This window comes from Pezoporus occidentalis, unplaced genomic scaffold (assembly GCF_034315485.1).
Source record: "Pezoporus occidentalis ecotype Australia unplaced genomic scaffold, CSIRO_AGI_Poc_V1 ctg60, whole genome shotgun sequence".
In the NCBI taxonomy this organism is placed as follows: domain Eukaryota; kingdom Metazoa; phylum Chordata; class Aves; order Psittaciformes; family Psittacidae; genus Pezoporus; species Pezoporus occidentalis.
In genome coordinates, this window is record NW_026915944.1 from 1,148,323 (window position 1) to 1,168,891 (window position 20,569).

A 20,569-nucleotide genomic window follows, 5' to 3' on the forward strand; every position below is an offset into this window, starting at 1 on the left:
ATGGGGAGGCAGCGCGGTGAGGTGGTGGGCGGGGCCGCGCTGAGGGGAGGGATGTAGCGGGAGAGCTCCGGGTGCGCTGTTTGACACCCGCACCTTGCTGGCGAATGGACCCGGCTTGCATCGCTGGCACCGCGCGGTCCGTCAGCGTAGGGGTGCCCACCGGTCAGACCTGGCAGGGAAAATAGGGGAGAGAACCCTAAATCCCGCTCCGGGCTTCCATAGGTAACGTCCTCCTGAAAGGGTTGCTGCCAGCCCTCCGCTTGGGCTGCTCTGCTCTGCTCCGCTACAGCCGCCCTGCAGGCCGGAATGCACCCAGAGGAGTCTGTCTGCTAACCATGATGGCGGTCCGGGTCTGCACTACTGCAGCTCACAGACCGGCTGTCCTGGCGTAATTCCTGATGTTTACCTGCAGCCACTTGGGACACACTGAATTTAGCACACACGGCAACAAGGAAAAGTCCTTTGGGCTTTCAACTCTGATTAGAAATTCAGATGAAACCTAGTCTTGATATCAAACTCCAAATTTAAAATCCAAGTCTTCACTTACATGCCTGACCTAGAACAAACACTTTTTCCTTGCATCCTGTTCTGAAAGGATCCTGTTCTTTCAGAATCATCATTAGGTATAAAAAAACCCGGAGAGAACAAAACCCCTCAAATAGAATTTTTATAGAGTAAAATTTGCCTTCACTACCCCGTTACAAAAAAAATACCCCTCATCAAAGGAGGCAGGAGCTTAGCGAATGCACTCGCCTTGCTGAAGAAGGCAGGAATGTTCCTTCGCACCTCCTCTTCCCGACAGCCCGGGGACTGGCTCGGGTAAGTAGTCTGTAAACACACACGTTTGCTTGTATGTTGTTACTTCATTCGGGTGCTGGTATTGTTAAAGTAACTCCGCATGCCATCTGCTGGAAGAAACCTCGGAGGCAGTGTACTGTACCCACACTTCTGACCGCACGCTGCTGGCAGGATTATTCAAGATGAAGCGTTACCCTGTTAATGCACCAACTTTCAGCACAGACACATAGCACACACACAGTGAGGGTCAGGAGGAGTGACACAATAGCAGGATGAAGACCGTAAGAAACTACAAGCCTCTGGACCTATGTCCCACGCCAAAGCACAAGACAGCCTGGTAGCAGAAGTAGCCGATTTTCAAATCCTGCTACTGGACTTGAACCTCCAAAGACTTTTCGTGTCCTTCCATTGCTCTTTTTTTAGCTACACACACCACACTGTGGTTACCTGCTCCGTCTGGTGTAACTCTCTATCTAGGTAACAGCACATTAATAATTTATACTTTGTCCTATGGAAAACACTGCATAATTTGCTCAGTAGAGAACAGGGGAAAATGAACAAGGGGCAGGATGCAGAGGAATCTGAAAAGAAACAGCTTCTTTACAGCAGCTGTGGCAGATCCCAGTCAAGACTAAAACCTGTTTGGGCTTGGTAATGATAATTAGCTTCTCTTTGACAATGTCTTCAAATAAATGAAAACAACTTTCCGAATGCAGGAAGAAGTGAAGAATTGTTACTCTCTAACTCTGTTCCTTCCCCATTTTGTATTTCTTGTTTGGATCTTAAAGTTTTCAGTCCCTGACATCTGGGATTTATCTACAGGAAAGCTCTTCCTTGCCAACTATATTTTTCAGGTTGCAAACACCACAACCACTTTCAGGAGGTGAACGGCGTTTTAAAGACATGTTGCAAAGCATTAAGCAAATAATTTCAATTTAATTTCAGATTTAAACATCTCTACAAGTTTATGAGTCAGGCAGCTATCCTTGACACTTCACAACTGGCAGATACACAAGAATTTAGCATGCACTTTTCAGAAGCAGTCTTTAGTTTTCTGTACCCAACACTCAGCACCAGCAACCGCCTTTAAAATCAACAGTAGCGTGTGGCCTTAACACTTCTGGCAATCTGACCACAGCAAATCGTGGTCACACAATTTATATCAGCTTGCTAAAATCGTGATAGAGGTCTTTATCAAGATAAATCTTGATAAATCTTGATAAATATCATATGATTTATATCAGCTTGCTAAAATGCCATACACACTGCCATGTGTGTTAAGAGTACAGTCTCATATAACCCCAGAGTGGACCCAAACACCAAGTGCCATCAAAATAGCTGGTCTGCTCTCTCTGTACTGGTTGCCTTGTATCACCAGTGCAAGTTCTGATAACAGGAGTCAGTTGGATGAGTTCTCATTGATCCAATGAAGAAATACACTTGCAATCAGATTTTCTTGGAGTAAAAAAAACAAAATAAATCTGGTTCAGATTGTAAAATTGCTATAACCAACACAGAAGGGGAAAATGTACAACTAGAATGTAAAATAAGCACAGAAGACTGAAAGCAGGACTGCTTCTACAGCAACTGCCTATTCTTTTATCAAAATGAAGCATAAGGCAAAATGATACCATTCACCTGTAGCCCACATAAAGAAAAAACATATTATATATGCTTCAGTATCATGGTTCAGATGGACAGACACACCACAGCTACATTTCAGCTACATCACAGTAACCCATGAACTTGCCTCAGACTCTTAAGGCTCTTCAAAGACAGACAGCCAACACTCAGACCACATAAAAGGCTGCTTCTGAAAACACATTCTGCAAGAAATAGGAAAACAGCACAGATGTAATAAAACTGAGGACCTGCTTCCTCATTCTGTCTGCAATAATTTATTTCTCCATGAGCCTTATAACTTGCATCTTCATCTTTTGACAGGTCAGTACCTCTACATAAAAGGACATAAAAGAAAAAAAAACAACATGATGATAAAGCTTACTTGTATGTATCATCTAAACATTTGAGCTCCTGAATTTCCCTTACTGCTTTCCAGTTCTCCAGTTACTTCCCAAGAACTAATTCCCACCCTCCAGTAGTTTCCTGGAGTTTTCTTCCTGCTGCTCCCTGACAATCACCACACTGGAGGACTGCACCTCCCTGCAATTCCTGGCTTTCCAGGAAAACTCCAACACTACTTTCTAGGATTTCCCTCAGTTTTGTAGGAATCCCCCTCTACCCTAAATTCCTCTGGGTCTCCATGAATTCCTTGTGCTGCTTTCTAGGACCACTATGGGTGACTTCCCACCATTTCCAGGGAATCTCATTTCCTATCCATGGTTTTTCCCTTTTCTATTTTTGAATTAATATGATTTGCTTGCATAGCACCAGGAGAAGTACAGTAATTTCCTTTGCTATTTTTTTCCCTGTTATGCTATGTAAGGCCTCTAGCAAGATGTGGGTCTGTGCTTCAGAAACAGTGTAATGAATGTTCATAAAATTATATAATATTGCAAGGTCATTGATAAAGTGCATTTAAGCCTTTCCGAAATTGGCTCTAGTCACTTTTATTATTGCAAAATAATTCATTTCATAATGTATTTTAAGCACATTGTAGATCCCACTAGGGACAGGTAAGTATTATATTGGATCCGTAACAAAAGATGTGAGTCCATTGGCTTATTGGTCTTTACATGAGAGAGAGTAGAAATCTCGAACACACAAAACTATTTCTTCAGGTTTCAAGATCACATCCACCAGAATGAAAAAACAAAAGACACAAACAAGACCCCCCCGAAATGCAACCACCAGAGAAAAAGCCCTTAATTCTCTGGGGAAAACAAAAAAGGACTGGAGCTTCTGGTGTATCTACAAGTTCATGAGAACAGCAGAGTCAAAGAACAGACAAACTCATGGGATTTATCTACTATAAAACTTTGAGATAAAATTTGTCATGACCTTCTAATGAATGAGAAGTCTATAGCACACACACACACAGTTGCATCCACTTCTTCCTTGAATGTTTCCTGAAAATCTAAACTGCCGGAGGCAGCCTCCTAAAGGTACCATTAACGGGCAGGTAATTAAACATCACCTTTTTTAAGATTACTTCCATGGTTACTTCATCCCCAGTACACCCAAGTCTAGGTGAGAAATGCAGAACTCCCTATTCAACCGAAACTGTTACTCCAAAATGTGATATTGTTAAAACAGAATGGAACAGGGTGTTCAACAAACTAAAATGTTTTGACTCAAAGTGTCGTACAGCAGATGGAGCTAAAACTATGGTCTATGAATAGCCACCCACACATGAGAACACACAGAGATAATAAATACCCATCATGTATCCCATCAGGTGACTATCTTAAACAACTTTTCTACTGCAAAATGACACACAGAAGTTTGTGAAGTTCACATCAAAGCAGCCCTTCAAGTTTCAAATCAACAAAGATTAAAAAGAAATGTAATCAGCTTGCAACGCTCATGCCAATGTCACATAAAAGTTAAGTTCTTCCCTTGAACAGTATCTACAGTTATATCATTCATGTTCCTCTTGAGAGGAGGTAAAACGACAGGGATGTTTGCCATCTTTACCATACATGTGGGGATTGAGAACGGACGTGCTATTTCACCGTACACCAGACAAAGGTGAAAATCAGTTGTTTCAAACAAGATTCCTCCTGGAAGATCACATGTCCATCCATTACCACACTTCCCAAGAAAACTGCAACACTCCTCCCCTTTATCAGAAATAAATGCATTGCAAGAGTTCCACAGGTTCCCCTCCACCTCCTCTGTTCCTCCCTCCCCAACACAATCCACCTGGCTAACCAACCAGACTATACCAACTACATTCAGAAACACTCCGAAGTGCAGAATGACTTAATTTAGCAGAGGTGAAAGTTTTTCAAATGGAATCCTCCCAACCTCAGCTCCACAGCAGAGTAAAACATTAATCAGTTTTAGGTAAAGCACTTACCTTCTCTTCCTTCTCCTACACAGAAATAAAGGGCTTGCAGGAATGGGCAATACTGATTCTCCTTTTTTCCCTACTAGCTATGAGGTGACCAAAAAGACCTATATGAACAGGCCAGTAGAGTTCCTAAGGGTTTTTTCAATGAAATACACAAACTCTTTCCCAGTAGCTCACAAGTCCAAGATTATCTAACCTGATGTTGAATCACCTGACTTCTCTGTATGTTCTTGGTAGTCCTGTCTTGTACCTGTTTTTTCAGCTATTACAGTTTTTCAAATTTAGGTAACATCACCAAAGGAGCATACTATCTTTTACTTCATGTTTTATTTGGAAAAAAATCCTTCTTGATTACGTAAACACAGATAATGTGCTTGAGGCATTATCATTTTAGGCCCTAACTTGATTTGCAATCATAATCTGTATGATCAATTCCCTGCTTGGATATCTTAATAAATAATGAACTGCTAAAGGTGTAAATTCACACGATGAGTTCTGAAAACAACTGTCATTTATGCTATATTTAAAGTATGATTAAAGTCAAAATTGAGAAGGTTGTATCCAGGAACTGTTGTCTACTTTTGGCTATTTATTACCATCAATGAAAAGGGTTCTATCCAAATTTTTGATTTGGCCTCAGACACTGAAACCTCAAAACTGTTTCCCCTCAACAGAAAGACTAATTTTGTTCTTTTAGGTGGAAATTCTAGTTCAACTTGCTTCCCAAGCAGCCACAATGTTTACTCAGCTAAAGATACAAGTATGAAAATATTTTTCAGATGTTAAGTCAACTCTGGTAAAATGGCTGAATTCCATATTTAAAAGATCTACACTATCACTCTATCTGGATGAGTTTCTATTGACAATTCCAAAGATTTTCAGAAGTCCTGGGCAAGTAAAAATCTTCCCTAACTGCACACACTATTTCACATCAGTTTAAATTAGTTTCTTGCTACAGCCTTCAAAACATTACTACTTAAATAAGCATCAACATTCAAAACCAGTTTTCAGTTAACCTACCAAAGTCAGTAACATTACAAAACAGACAAAAGAACAATATTTGGGGATTCTCTGGATTAAAATACCGTTTTGTATCTTTGAAGTTCAAATGAGGGTTCTGAGAGAAATTCTGTCTATCTAGGCAGTTACCTGCTACAATAAGATAATTTTTACTTTGACTATACTCAACAGGAAAAGGCCATCATCACCTAATAACCTTTCATCTCATCAAAGAACATGAAGAAAGTATGTCTTCATAAATATAAGCAGTATATGAAATAACTCACCTAAACCAACTGAACTAAACCAAATGTAAAACATATTTCCAAGAAGTCAACCAGATGCTTCTAATGCAATGTATGCATTAGAAATCACAAGTCACAGGCCAGAGCAGCTTTATCACTGATACTCGCCTAACGTTAAAGAATCCAGAAGCTGGCACAAGAGCTTCCCTGACAGTGTACATATGGCAAGTGATACAAACATAACAGTACACACAAGATTTATTAAAAGTACAAGCAGATCTTGTTTTTACTAATAACACAGGAGAGATGTGACCAATATGTTGTACTTTAATCCAAAAGCTAAGATACTGAAGGCCCCATTCGTATGGACAAGACATTGCTGGTCACCTTGCTCTCCCCAGCCTCACACATATACACTGAGGGTAGAATTACAAACATTTAGAGAGCAGTAGCGTATCACTTCACGAGGCACCTTCCCATCCTTATCCTGGGTGGGAACAGCTTAGAAGTTCCAGCAGGGCAATATACCTCCAAGAAATCTGTGGAGTATTTTTAGAGGCTCAAACAAAATGCATCTTGTGTCCTTTCAGTTCACAGAGTAGCCCTGAACTAGAATGATTTAGATAGGACAAACTGAGAATTAAGGACTAAGTTTCATAAAGAGATTGCTTGAAGAAAAGTCCATGAAAGACAGGTCTTTGCCCAGACCACTGTTTCACAAATGCCCATATATACAAAATAACGTGGAACCTGGAAGAGACCACGAGCAGTGTCTGTGTTCAGAAAACTAAAAAAGAAAATGTATGACATCTACAAATCAGCCACATGGAAAAGGTCAAGTGCCTCACTGTGAGAATCTAAAGCTTGTCATTGATTCCAAAGAACAAGTCACTGTGTCACTGCCACTGTTCGGCATCCAGCACGTACATTGAGGATCAGCATCAAACAGTTTTGTAAAAGAAATGTCAAAGAAACCATATCCTAAGTGCCAAACCCCAAACTTACTGAAGTAAAGCAAATCTGTGTAACAACACTTTCTGAGAGCACAGTCCCACCAGGAAAATGCTTTTCTTGGGATGAAAATCCTTTTTTAACAGAACATCACAAAAAAACCTTTATCCTCAGATAAAGATCTTCCGTTTCTCACGTCTCTGTCATGTTAGCTGTTCAGCAATGATCTTCCACAATTCCTGTAGGAGTGGAAAAAATACATGCAGGTATTTTCTCAGGTCAGTAGATTCAACATGCCCACTTGAAGACAAGTTTTAAGACACGCCTTCCATCTGTAGATAGTATCCATCTGTGGATGGATACCAAGTCCATGTGTATTATTCTAGAACAACCACCAAATTATCTTTGAGACAGAGCATCAGAATTGATTTTTTCACTCTTGTACCAAGATTTTTTAGAATAAAAGATTAGTATTGAATTAAATAATTTGTTTTAAAATAATTTCATTGTTATGCGTGACCTTCTGCAGTATTCTGATTGATTATCTTGCTCTTTTGCTTAGCCTGTGTTGACAAACGCTTTTGATAATGCTAGTAGAAATACAACTGAAAAAATACTCAATGTAGTGAGGAATCACAGTCTCACAAATGCACTTCTTATTCGCTCACACCCCCTGCTTTCTCAATCTGTTGGACAACACAGATGAAAAACAGACTATTTGAATAAATTAAATGAAATAAATTACCATACACTTTGCTATACCAGTCATTAATCAGACTATCACACAGTCTTCACCATGACATCTTGAATTGTGGCAATATACTTCATGCTAAATAAACTCAGGCATTTTAAATATGCATATATTTCAAAGACCAGCAGCCTTCTGCAAAAAGGCTAGGGAATGAGCTTACACATTTAGGTATAATCCAGGTTACATTTATATACTTGTAAAACTTGCTTTTAAGTTTTGCATGCATGTTTTATGCCTGAAGGTATCAGCATTAAGTAAAATAAATCTGTCTCATGAAATAACTGTGGCCCCCATAATCTTACTACATATGCAAGCTGCGGAAGACGGACCAATAGCATACTGATTACAGGAACATCGTTTCTTGTAAGAGATGTGCAATCTAGTAAAAGACTTGCAAATTCTTTAAACAGATCTGTTAGACTGTATTGTTCTAGAAATTAGCAAGTTTTAGCTAGCCTGCCCATAATATTCCTAAGAGTAGACAATTGGAAAAAAAATAAAGAGAACCCTATGTGCTTGGGAGGTAATTAGATAACTACAAATATTGTATCTGTCATGTTTCTGAACAACAGAAGCTGACAGCTCATCAACTTCACAGATATTAGAACATTATTTCCTGAACTCTGAACTGGAAAAGGAATTACTAAAACTATGAAATGAAAGCTCTTCTACAAGCAAAGAAATGAGAAGAGATATTGGTCCCATTTTCTAGTCAATGGTGAAATTGTGTTTCAAAAAGTAATGGAGACTGTTTCTTAACCTGTGAGGAAAGTGAGGAAAAGCCACTGTGCTGCTGGTGATAGAAAAGGGAGTGTTATGTCAATCCACTATAATTATGTAAGCACAAACCAGAATAATTTTAAAACAACAAAAAGCTAACTTGAAATAAATGGAAAGGTAATGTTTATTCACCTGTTCTTACTTCATGTTAAGTAAATACATGAAAACTAACTTGAGATGGTTAGCCCAACACATCACCGTATTTTAACGAATGTCACTTACCAACTGCTCCATTCGTTCATAAACAAGAAACTGGCAGAAATCAAGCTTAACGGGCTCCACAACATATTTAATTTTTCTGTCTTGGAGGCTCTCCAAATCATTTAGAGTATTTCTAAAATGACTGTAGGCTTCACATGTAACATCCATATGTCTTAAAGTGAAGTTCAGCCTGGCAAGAGAATATTTGATTTAAGATGTCTCTCCTATACTGGCATCTTAAGTAGCTAAGTAACTTCAAGTAATGGAAAATGTGGGTCTTCTCCATGTAATTAACTAACTTTGATAGCCCAAAAAAGTAACTCCCCTGCTATTCCTGAAAAGCAGGCAAGACTTGGGTTAGCATCAATATGCAGTAACTCTTGGATGAATTTTTCCATTGATTTTAAGGCACTCTGCCACAAGAGAATCATTAGCTTGGCTTCCTGGACAAACACTTGGCAACAAGTCTTATGAATAGATGTTGCTTACTTATCTCGAGAGATTTAAGCGAGCCTTTTTAAATGTTAGTTTATGAATGGATTGCAAGACATGACTACTTAAAAACATTCAACAATTCCTTGAAAGAAAACATAAGAGAAATTGTTACAAAGGTACTCAAGCTGGGAAACATACACCCTAATTCTAAGCCCCTTCATTCCACTCTGTGACCTCAAAAATAGATAGCAAATGTTGTCAGGCATTACAGAAACACCAGTAATGCCACCGATTTATCCTTGTTTGCTCAGAGGTTGTCACATACAACACAAAGGTAGGGCAACAAAAGCTGAACTCTTGTGGAAGTCAAATTCTGAACTGCTAAAAATCAAGTATGTATAAACCCAAATACCTGTCCTGAGCATATACTGCTGCCTGTAGTCATCTAATATAGTGAAAATCAGAAGTTGACCTTCAATCAAATCAGATGTTTCTTCCAAATAAAGCACAAAAAGTTTTCAGTGCTTTTTATTTTAAGTTCTCCATGATACTTACCTCTTTTCTAAAGCTAGGTAAACCGTGCAAGAATTTCTCAAGTTGTGTGTGATTCTATACAGCGTTCTGAAGAAGGCATCTGTCAGGTCATCATCATAGAACACTGCAAAAAAAGATTAAGCGCATAAAATACGTATGTTTAAGTGTATTATTTACTTAAGTCTCAGGTATGAAAAAACAACAAGCCTTTTGTGGTTTAAGCCCAGCCGGTAACTCAGAACCACGCAGACACTTGCTCACTCCCTGCCATTCTTCCTCCCCCTGCTCCCAGACGGATGGGGAGGAGAATTGAAAGAATGTAACTCCCATGGGTTGAGATAAGAACAGTCCAGTAACTAAGGTATAACACAAAACCACTACTGCTACCACCAATGATAATAATGATAAGGGAAATAACAAGGGGAGAGAACACAACCGCTCACCACCCGCCAACCGATACCCAGCCCAACCAAGCAGTGATCTAGCCCTTCTGGGTAACTCCCCAAGTTTATACACTGGGCATGTCGTGCTGTGGTATGGAATGCCCCTTTGGTTAGTGTGGGTCAGGTGTCCTGTCTCTGCTTCCTCCCAGCTTCCCGTGCCCCTCCTCACTGGCAAAGCATAAGACTTAAAAGTCCTTCATCAGGGTAAACATTACTTAGCAACAACTAAAACACTGGTGTAAGGAGTATTGTTCTCAGACTAAAGTCGAAAATGCAGCACTGCACTGGCTACTACAAAGGAGAAAAATGACTATTACAGCTGCACCCAGGACAAAGCCTTAGTTCGATTATTCTGATGAAACAAGTCACTATCTTAACTAAATCCAAAAGCAAATTTTTAATGTGTACAACTGATCTTCTAATAGTATCCACTGCTACTAGTTATGTCAGACTTTCTTTAAGATTTCTCTCATCAATGGGAATCACTTTTGTCAGACAGCTTACTAAACGTTAAGATTTCTCTGAGCCTGGAAACACTGCAAAGCTAAAACACCCAGGATATCACAATGTACAGGGCCTTGTTTCTTACAACAAAGGCAGTAACTAATATGCCACTATAACCTTATCTCCTTGGAAAGCAATCGTGCAACACCTTTCAATATCATAACTAAAACCAGTGCTCCTTTATTTATATACGATAACAACAATGGTTTTCCTATAGAGATAAGCTAGCCTGCCATTTTTCAGTCTCTCCCTTCAGCAACAAAAAGAGCAGAAAAAAAAAGATGACAGAGATATTCAAAGGCACAGACTCTGTGGGCAAGTGCAGCACTGGAAACACTTTTTCACATTACAGACTATATTAGTCTAACCACCTATTTATCAGAGGCTATCTGATGCAAGACAAAGGTAGCATGACAAAACTCTTCATCACTTGCTTGTGCTTATGTTGAGTAATTTATTTAGTCACAAATAATTACCATAGCAAAGGAAAGCAAAAGCTAATAGTTTTCAACATCTATTTCCGATTCAGAATGTAAATACAACTGTTTAAAAAAAAATAAATACAGGCAGGAACACTTAAGGCAACTCTTTGACAAATTAGGTAAGCATCTGACCTACTGGATTTAAAAGCAAACTAGGTATGTTTAAGTTGTTACTCATAATGCTCAAGTGTTTCGACTTAAAAGCCTGCAGATTATATTATCCTACCATCAGCTGCTATTATCACAGTACAGTGGTCATGCAGATCAGCAATCTCTTCTTCAGACCAGCTGTAAGGAGCTTCACGATCTGTAACAAAGAATATAGCTTTGGTGTGCATGACTAAACATCTAAAATGATTGACAGCTGGAAAACCAAAACTTTTTAACTCCTATGATCATCTGCTACTCCATGAATGGTGCATGCCACTGAAGGTAAATCAGATTCTCCTTCTATTCACTCTTTGAACTTCCCTGCAGTCCTTTGCTTTCTCTGCAAGGCTAACTGGCAAGAGCAGGTCTTTTTTCACATTAGAATTTACAACCAATTACTACCCTGTAGAGAGATCACAGATTTAACTAGATTAAAATAAATACTCCCTTAAATAAAAGAACAAATGTATCTGTGTAAGTCTTGATTAAGCTTCCTAGTTCATCATGCTTTTTAAAATTTAGACTTTGTAAAATATAGACACTTTCTCTGAAAGCCAAAACAACCTCAAACCTTTTCAACTGACAGTATCAAATATTTTCATTAACCAGAATTTGAGGTCCAAGAGAGGCTTTTGAATGTCTAAAGGATGTTTCCACTTGCTTAAACAGTTGTTCTATTTTTTAAAAGCATTATATCAAATCCAACTGATGATATAAAAATCTACAAAGTAGGCTTCATGTAACCTAGTGCTACAATTTTGTGTTGTCCTTGTGATCACTAGAAAGACAGTTTTAATAATCTGATTTATTATCATTAATTGCACTTTACATTTTACTTGTCAGTTGCCTTTATTTTGGTAAAACTAGCAGAATGCATTCCCTTGGATAATATTTTATATATAACACATTCACCACTTCATTTGAATGAATATTTATATATCTTCAAGTCATACCCTCCGTGACACCTTTTACAGTTCTGTATTCATACAGTAACAAGCCACAAAATACCATCACACGAAAATCTGGATTACTGAACTCAAGTCCATGTCATCATGCCTAGATACCATTATCCCGTAATAAAATAGACACCTTGTTTGCACCTCTGGATTTTGACCTAAGTAGAGATCAGCCACCACTTGTCTATTCTCAACCTACCAGTAAACCTTTCCTTACTCATTCACATAGCAATGACGCACCCAAAGACAACTGTGTACTTTCAACTACTTTCCAGGAACATATGTGCTGGAGGACTTCATAAATGGAATAATCTTTTTTTGATGGCTCTAAGGGAAAAACAAAACAAACAACCCTATCTGAAAGGACCCATTAGAGCCACCTACCAGTGCAGAATTCATCTTTCAGCCAGTCCAGTTCTTTCACTTTAACTTCCCCTCCTGAGGATGAAGAAAGATCACATAAGTCACAAATGGCATTCAGACAGTACCTAGGCAGAGTCAAAACCTCTACTGAAACAAGAGAGAAAGATTTATTATGAGACAAGTAAAGTTGAACAACAAATAATTTACTGTACAAAACCAGTTACCCACTCATACCAGAACAGAATGAACTTAAGGGTCAGAAAGACAACCTATGTTCTCTTTTACATGTCTCATCTGCAAAGTACTTGTCCTTTCCAGAGCTTGACTTCTGTCATTTACACTGTTTATGTGACCCTTGACCCCTGGATATCCATGATCCTCCCAAGTACCTCAGTGAAATTCACACACTGACTGTGTAGGAACTGCAGCTGGACTTCAATAATGACCAGAGAAAGAATAGGTATTTTGCTTTTCTCAAAAGGAAGCTGTTCCATTATGAACTACATATAGATATTTTGCATCTTCCTTTTTAAATGAGTCACTGTGCTGTTTAATCCCAAAGTAGTTCATACACAGGCAACTGCACAAGCACTGACTGCATAGCACTTACTTCCTGGCTCCATCAGGTGTTTGTTTAATGTAACATTTTGCTCACACATGGCCAGAAGATCTTCACCAACGTCTGAAAAAAAGTGATAATAGTAAAAAAAAAAAAAAGAATATTTTGCATGGGCTGTGCATGCCCCTGACCCTTCAGACTAATACTTTTGTAAGTTTTTCTCTAGCTGACTAGATTAAGGAAACTTCAGAGCAACTCTATCCACTGACCATTGCTTCACTAGTATACTTCTTGCTTCTAGCTTTCAGTACTACCTCTGAGCCACTCCTGAAGAAAGAATTTAAATCCCTATACTGCCTGTTTTAACCTAGGCACACTACTTGAGTTCACAGCAATGTATCTTGCTTTTAAACTCTTTCACTTGATAGTGGTACTGCTTTTTCAACCTGTTGGGAAAGTTCTTGTTATAAACAACACAACCTTATATATATTAATAAAAAAATACTAACTAAAACTGAACAGATGAGGATGGGAATGCCAAGATGAAAGCACTGCTTCATGAATTTTCACAAAAATATTTAACTGAAACTGCCTTACCTGTGCAATAAACTCTCTTGGCAACTGTTCCCATAATAATGCTTGTAATTCCAGTGCCACCTCCAAGCTCTAACACTGAGCAGCACCTGAACGTGTCCCGTTTAAACAGAATGTAATCAGCAAGAAGAAAGGCTGCACGCCAGACCTGTGGATAAGAGAAGCAGTGAAAACTGAGTAAATTGTGAAGCACAATTCATGAACAACAAGATACTACAAGGCAGGATACATACTTGTTTACCGACATCTTCTAAGGGAGTTGCCATAGTATGTTCTGTGAAAATGAAAGTAGAGCAGAAATAATTACCTTAAAGTGTTGTTCAAATCAAGTTCCATAGTAGCAAATTTGAAAATCAAGTCGTGCTTCCCCTTCAAATACAGAACTATACACTCTTCATTCTATATAGTAATGCTAGACAATGCCCAAACCCCGACTCTAACTAAGCAGCATGAGTTTCCCATAGTATACTGTTGCCCAAATCACTTCTGGACAAAAATGGTAAATTTAAAAAATATTTAAAATATCACAGTATTAAGTTTGGTTTATTATCTCCTGTCACTTCATACCTGCTGCTCCAGTTCTAAAGAAAACCTATTTTCCTTTTGTTTTATGCTAACATATTTATTCCATTTCTCCTTGACTGTAAGCCTATTTACCTATTTTAACAACATCACTGCGAGTGCATTCTTCTTCATCTTCAAAAGCATCTTCTTTCCCTTTCATCAGAATGACAGGATATACTCTATCCCTCAAAAGATCCTCTGCTTCTAAATCAGAGGCACTTCGAGGTCTTCTGACTACTTCCAAGTCTCCGTCCTTATCTAGCAGAGCTTCTACTCCTTCACCATTTATAAATTCTCTTTCCTTTTTTAGATTATTCTTGTCCTTGTCACACAGTTCATCTCCACTCTGGTACTGGAGTTCTCTTTCTGTTGTAGCTTCTCTCACATGTTTCTCAGATGACAAATCTTCTATGTTCCACAGGAGTTTGAAATACGACAGGAATACTGTAAAAACACAAGAAGGAGAAAAGAAGTTAAACATCAGGTAAGAACAGAATCTATGTGCAACTTCAACGTGTTAAATTTTGTTGCCTTTGACATATCAAAAATCTAGACTATAAAAAATTATACAGATAATTTGAAATAAAGTTTACTTTGCTACAAAGAAATATTTCAGTTATTTAGTTCTGACCGTAGAAATAGTGAAGCACTTTCACAGTCTACTGGCTGACTTAGCATCTACATAGTCACAATGCGCATTTTCATCTGATTTAATAACATTTTAACAATTGGCAGAAAGGACAGTTTCCTCCATCTTCCAACAGATTTTCTTTTGAGACAAGTTCAAACCAAGTTGAAAGAATTAACACAAGTTAGAATTTGTTTCTTTTGGTTCAGTTGTAATTCTTATCCTATCAGAAACACACACGTTCTAGTGAAAAAAGCAAGTAACTTTTTTTTTTTTTTTTTTTTTACTAAGTTTAGGATTTCAAGCAACTTCAAGCCTTGAAATTGGCTTACTTTGAGTATGAGGGGGCAGAAATAAGATCACAGGAGACAGCATGCCAAAGCCAGACATGTGTTTTTGGGGGGAGTCTTGAAACTTAATCTTTGAGATAAAAGTAGTAAGGCCACTGTTGTCTATAAACCAATTCACTACAAACATTTTGCAACCATTATCCAGTGACATGAACATCTACTAAAACTTCTAAGTTATCCACAATGGATCTTGCAATTTTAAATATAGGAATCTGTATTGTTTGGATACAACAGATGAGGAAGACATCTGTCCTAACATCTCCAGTGGATGTCAGCTCTACAGCAGTGCTTACGCACTATGCTTACACAATGTGCTTGACTAAATGGGCCAGTCATGGAACACAGATCATGGAATTTGATTCAACTGTGGTATAAAATCAGTGTTTGTAAGCATCTTAGGCTGGATACTATTATTCCAAAATCACACAGAATGTGTTGAGACTTGAGAAAAAGATAGCCAAGAATATGACTAGTGAAAAAGGCCAATACCAGCAGGATTCTAAGAAGAATATAATAGAATTATGCTCATTCACATCAAAAGGGAAGAGAGAAAGTGATTGCCACGATTGCTTTCAACAATTTCACTATTTATGGAGTTCTATTCCAGTTTCTTTACAAAGCTGGTCTACAACTGAGAGTTGTTCTTCTCTAGAGAGACCACTGTCAGCTAGATCGAATAAAATCTTCACTACTTATCATAAGAAATTTTTTAAGTCATCTACTGTTTGCATGACAAGAAGATTAAACTGACTTTTATTTAACAAATTAGAGGATGCCATCAATGAATGAAATGCTTTTCTTTTCCAAGTCCATTCTGACCCTCTGCATGTTCTGTGGTATTTCAAAAGGTTTAAGTAAAACTGACCCAAAGCAGCAGTGCCTAAATCCCCACGAGGTTCCCTAAAAACCAGTAAAGTGACAGAAGTAGATTGCCATCGTAAGTGTTAAGAGTAAAGGCTGTCATACTACAACTGAATCCTTGTCTTAATATTAATAAAGGAATTTCCCAGACCATTTCATTCTATTGAAAGGTTCTTTGCATCAAGCAAAATCACAGCAAACAAATGTCGAACAGCATGAAGCCATGCCACAGCATTCATTCCCTGGTTTTGACCTGATCAGGGTCAGAATTATTATCCACTTGTCAAACCTACTTTTATCATTTTTTACATTGTCATATACTAGAGCAGCTGCAAAAGTTATTATTTTTATGTCACAACTGAGTTTGAAAAAAACAACACTTCTGTCACAGCAGGAGCACTGCTTTTCTACAGAACATTTTACCAGCAGCTTCAAGGCCAGCTTTCTTGACAACTTTATAGAAACCTACAAGTGGGCAATCAGTCAGATGAATTTGCCAGTTCAGTTCCACTACGGCCTTGACTCCTCACATTGTTGTCAGTTAAAACCATTGCTATTCTGAGCTTTCTTGTTGCCTTTTTTTTTTTTAACAAAAAAACAAAACAAAGCCCGAACAAATCTGTTAGGTTCCTCTGGAATAGTTTGTAAAACATCACATAAAGATTTTATTAAAATTCATAAATTAAGTTCAAAATAAAAATTATCAGTAATTAAGTTATGCTATTTAAAACATGACTTCTCACTTTTTATTTGTACACAAGAAACATGCCAACTTTTTAAAAGAAATCCCACAGTGCTACATTGAGATTATAGCTAAATAAATAAATAAGTAAATAAAATTAAACCTGCAAGCAAGTTAATTTGGTTACTTCTTCTCAGAAAGTAATCTACAATTTCTTTTTTAAGATGGGTTGTCTACAAATTCTACATTAATAGCTTTCATTTCTGTAGTTACTTTAATGAGGAGAACCCAGCTAGACCTCTCCCTGAAGACTGTGTAGGAAGTAATTCTGCTTCTAACTGGAATAAAACATGTAATGATTAATACCAGCTATTCAAAAGAGAATTCAGACATTACAAAGATATGAACAGACTTCAGATACATCTCCATAAGTCTAAACATACATTACCTGGTTGTCCCACTGCATTCAATCGTACCATGAGATGTCTTTTATTTGGACAGTGTAAGTGAACATCAGAAAGTACAGTGTCACTTTTAAATGTGGGGCTATCCATCTCCTCTGTTACATCCAGCATGATGTGCTGGTGAGAGGCACATCTACAGTACCCAAAGTCCCCTGTGAAGTGGTGACACAAAGTGATTCGATACTCTTCTGTTATCAGGCATTAAGTAAGTTTTGCTCAGCAACATGACCTCATGACGGTTTCTGAAAAAGACCGCAGGGATGATGTGATCATGCAAGCTCCACCATGCTCCAGTAACACAGCAAGTTGGGCATCAGGATATTCAACCTAAAACCAAACACAGCTTTTAGTAACATCCTGATACTGAACATTGCTCCAGCAATATTTTAGAAGATAAAAATCAGATTACACTGTCCAACAAAGTTGCAATGCTCCAATGCTATTACAATGGTCCAAAGGATCACCAGACACCTAATTGCTAGTAATTCCGTGGCAGAGACTGCCTGTTTTAGGAAGAGCTACTTATTAGCTTATCTTAAAAATAACCCCCTTGAAAAAAACAGATGTTACCATGAATGCACAGACTTACAGTGCTAAGTCAAAGGTCTTCAAAGGAACATAAGACCTGCATGTTCAACTTCACCATTTTAAGGGATTTTGTCCTTCATAGAAGTCTCCGAATTTCCCCAGAAATGGACAAAAGTACCGAACACACTATCACTGATTTATCATAGATCCCTCAAGGAACTAAACCTATGGTGAAAGGAGTCTTTTCCTGCAGAAAATTCAGGTCATTTTATATGTCTTCACTAATTGGGCACTTGATGTCTCCCATCTTTGACACTCTTTATTCTTCCAGAAAACAACAAAAAGGAATCATCCTCATTACCCAATATTCAAGGCTGAATTGTCTCCCTCTCCTCAGGCACAAACAAATGAATTACCTCTTATGAACAAAGAATAAAGAGGACATTTATTTCCTTATGCTCTAAAAACTTGGCATTTTGTGAAGGGTACTTTAAACGCTGATGAACCATTGATCTGAAAACAGAATCTGTCTTTCAAAACTGTGATGACAAGCTTAGGTCACACACAGAAATCATCAAGCGTTATACGAATGATTTAGCTAAAGTCATTCAGGCCTCCCAGCTATGAGCACCCCTAATATTCCTTATGTAAAAATCATTGATGCCGTGTCCTTTGTTGGCATTAGTATCTTCGAAAACTCAGCTAAATTTTCTATTATCTGCTTGTGCTTGAGCAAGATTGTATAGTCTTAAACAGGCATAAATAGGCTTAAAATGCTTCAAGTTACACAGACTGCCTCCATAACTTCAGTAAGGAAGTTGTACTAACTTTTGTAACACCTAACCCAGCCCCCAAAGCTGCCCTTTGCCACCGGAAACCTGTGCACGAGACACATCCGCGCCTGATGCAGAGCAACGCGGCAGCGTCTCACCACCCGCCGTGCCCGCACGGCAGTGGCTCCTGCTCCCCGGGGCAGCAGGCCGCAACCTCTGGCCCCTCCCGGCCGTGCCGCGGGGCGGAGGAGCGGCTCCCGCGGGAAGGGGGCCGGCTGCGGAACGAGCGGCTCCCCCAGCCGGCACCGAGGGGGACCCCGCCTCTCTCGCCCGCAGCCGCACCTGCCGCCTCCGCCCGCCTCCCGCCGCCATTGCAGAGGCGACGGCTCCTTCCGGCGCGCGGCTGACGCGAGGCTCGGAGGAAGGAGGGGAGGCCGGCGCGGCCTGTGGGCTCTGCGGGGGGTGCCGGGCCCTGTCCTGTGCCGCCTGAAGCCGCCGCAGGTCCCGGGCCGCACGCCTGGGGCTGGTAGCCGCGCTGTGCTGAGCCGCCGCTCGATTGCCCGTTCCACAGCAGCCGTCCCACGGGCTCTCTTGCATGTACGAGTCACGCAGCACTAACCCCTACGAAAAAGGCACCTCGGGAGTCGGTAAACGGGGACGCCAGCAGCCACGTTTAGTGTTGCCACTAAGGCCTTCACAGCAGTTACCTAAAGCTTGAACCCACGTTTCCTACCCCCGTTCTTGTATTACTTGGTTTCAGCATTACTTACTCTCTCTCCATCTGTGTGCAATTCCATGCCAAACCTCCGAACAGCTTAAAATCAAAACCCCAAATATCTTTATGCAGACCGGCGGGCACGTCTTCCTTAGCCCAAACAACTCCAGAGGTTTACTACCACCATTAGAGTAGATGAAGCAATAGCAGTATCTGCTTGCCCATCTGGGAAACAGGGATTTTGGCTGCTCAGTTCCGCAGTTCTGTGCAAAATCACAGACACAAACTCCATCTGTATTCTAGTTCATCCTCTGCAAGTCCGCAAGGGCTGCTGAAGTTGTTAATACCTTTCACCAGAAGGATCCAGTTCAAAAGCAGCATTTACAAGCTAATGAGTTGTTACACAATACTAATGTCAATTGCTACAGATGATCCTTGTATTTTCTTGAGTGAATGCTTGTGGAGAAGGAAGAATTAAAGAATTAACTTTGAGGAAAAAAACCCCACTTGGAATGTAATGCATTGTCTGTATTTCTAGATGCCTGTTTCTCATCATCTGCATCCTTCTATAAAGGCTAAGAATTATGAACAGAATGAAGTAATCGTTCCCTATTTTTACAGTCTAGCATGTTGAGTGGTAATGAAGTGGAAAACACAGTGAACCATTCAGATCTCTCATTGGAGTTTCTGTGGGGAGTGTTGTTGGATGAACATCTGATAAAAATGCTTTGGAGATTTGTTTCCCTTTTATCTGGCTCCTGTGCGAGAGCAGAATATTATTTTATTTCCCCTGGTGATATGCTGCCACATAAATTATTACTGCACTCTCTCTGCTGGCTTATTCCCCACTGCTATAAAGTGCTAACAATATGCAGACAAAGCAGATTATATTTGTCACAAAATCTTACCAGTTTGTAACAAGATGCTTACTGGTATGTAGGTTTAAGTATTACTAGAGGGGTAGCTAGAAAGCCAGGTGTGTCACGACACTGCACAGGATCTTCTCATCACAAAGGTGCATTATATGAGAAATGAGGTTGCTATCATTTCTTTTCTAAAAAATGCAGCTACCTTGTTTCACATACATATAATCATGAGGCAAAGCAAAACTATCTTGTGGCTGCAGAAGGTCTCAATGGAGCCAGTGTGGCTGCAGGCATTATAACATGGGTGATAATAAGAGTTGCTCAGCGTCAGCCTAGCCCAGGAGATGCAGTTTCTGTGATGCACGCAAGAGGGCTTCGGCAGAAAATTCCTGAGATCTACCTCTTTTTAAAAGACTT

The 20,569-nt window shown here is 39.3% G+C and overlaps 1 protein-coding gene across 3 annotated transcripts; it reads right to left on the reverse strand.

The window, feature by feature from the left end:
* Positions 1-6,275: 6,275 nt before the first annotated feature.
* On the reverse strand, positions 6,276-18,985 carry METTL22 (methyltransferase 22, Kin17 lysine). 3 transcript variants are annotated; one of them, XM_062639393.1, is made up of 11 exons: positions 18,914-18,985; positions 17,255-17,597; positions 14,379-14,729; positions 13,955-13,995; positions 13,725-13,869; positions 13,179-13,250; positions 12,590-12,643; positions 11,326-11,406; positions 9,692-9,794; positions 8,723-8,891; positions 6,276-7,208 (listed from the first exon to the last, which is right to left on the reverse strand). In XM_062639393.1, exons 2-11 carry the CDS (start codon positions 17,379-17,381, stop codon positions 7,173-7,175), a joined length of 1,179 nt encoding a protein of 392 aa, XP_062495377.1. In that variant the 5' UTR covers positions 17,382-17,597; positions 18,914-18,985; the 3' UTR covers positions 6,276-7,172. The 3 variants fall into 3 exon arrangements, with proteins under 3 accessions (XP_062495377.1, XP_062495378.1, XP_062495379.1); XM_062639394.1 differs by lacking the exon at positions 18,914-18,985 and adding an exon at positions 17,860-18,014; XM_062639395.1 differs by lacking the exons at positions 8,723-8,891; positions 18,914-18,985 and having other exon boundaries at positions 17,255-18,015.
* Between the last annotated feature and the right edge of the window lie 1,584 nt (positions 18,986-20,569).

Excerpts from the sequence above, each read along its gene's own strand:
- METTL22 (XM_062639393.1), bottom strand. The coding sequence starts at position 17,381 with ATGCTGGATGTAACAGAGGAGATGGATAGCCCCACATTTAAAAGTGAC. Across the intron at positions 13,870-13,954 it reads TAGAAGATGTCGGTAAACAA|GTCTGGCGTGCAGCCTTTCT; the intron begins GTATGTATCCTG and ends TCTTATCCACAG. Across the intron at positions 11,407-12,589 it reads GAAAGATGAATTCTGCACTG|ATCGTGAAGCTCCTTACAGC; the intron begins GTAGGTGGCTCT and ends TCTTTGTTACAG.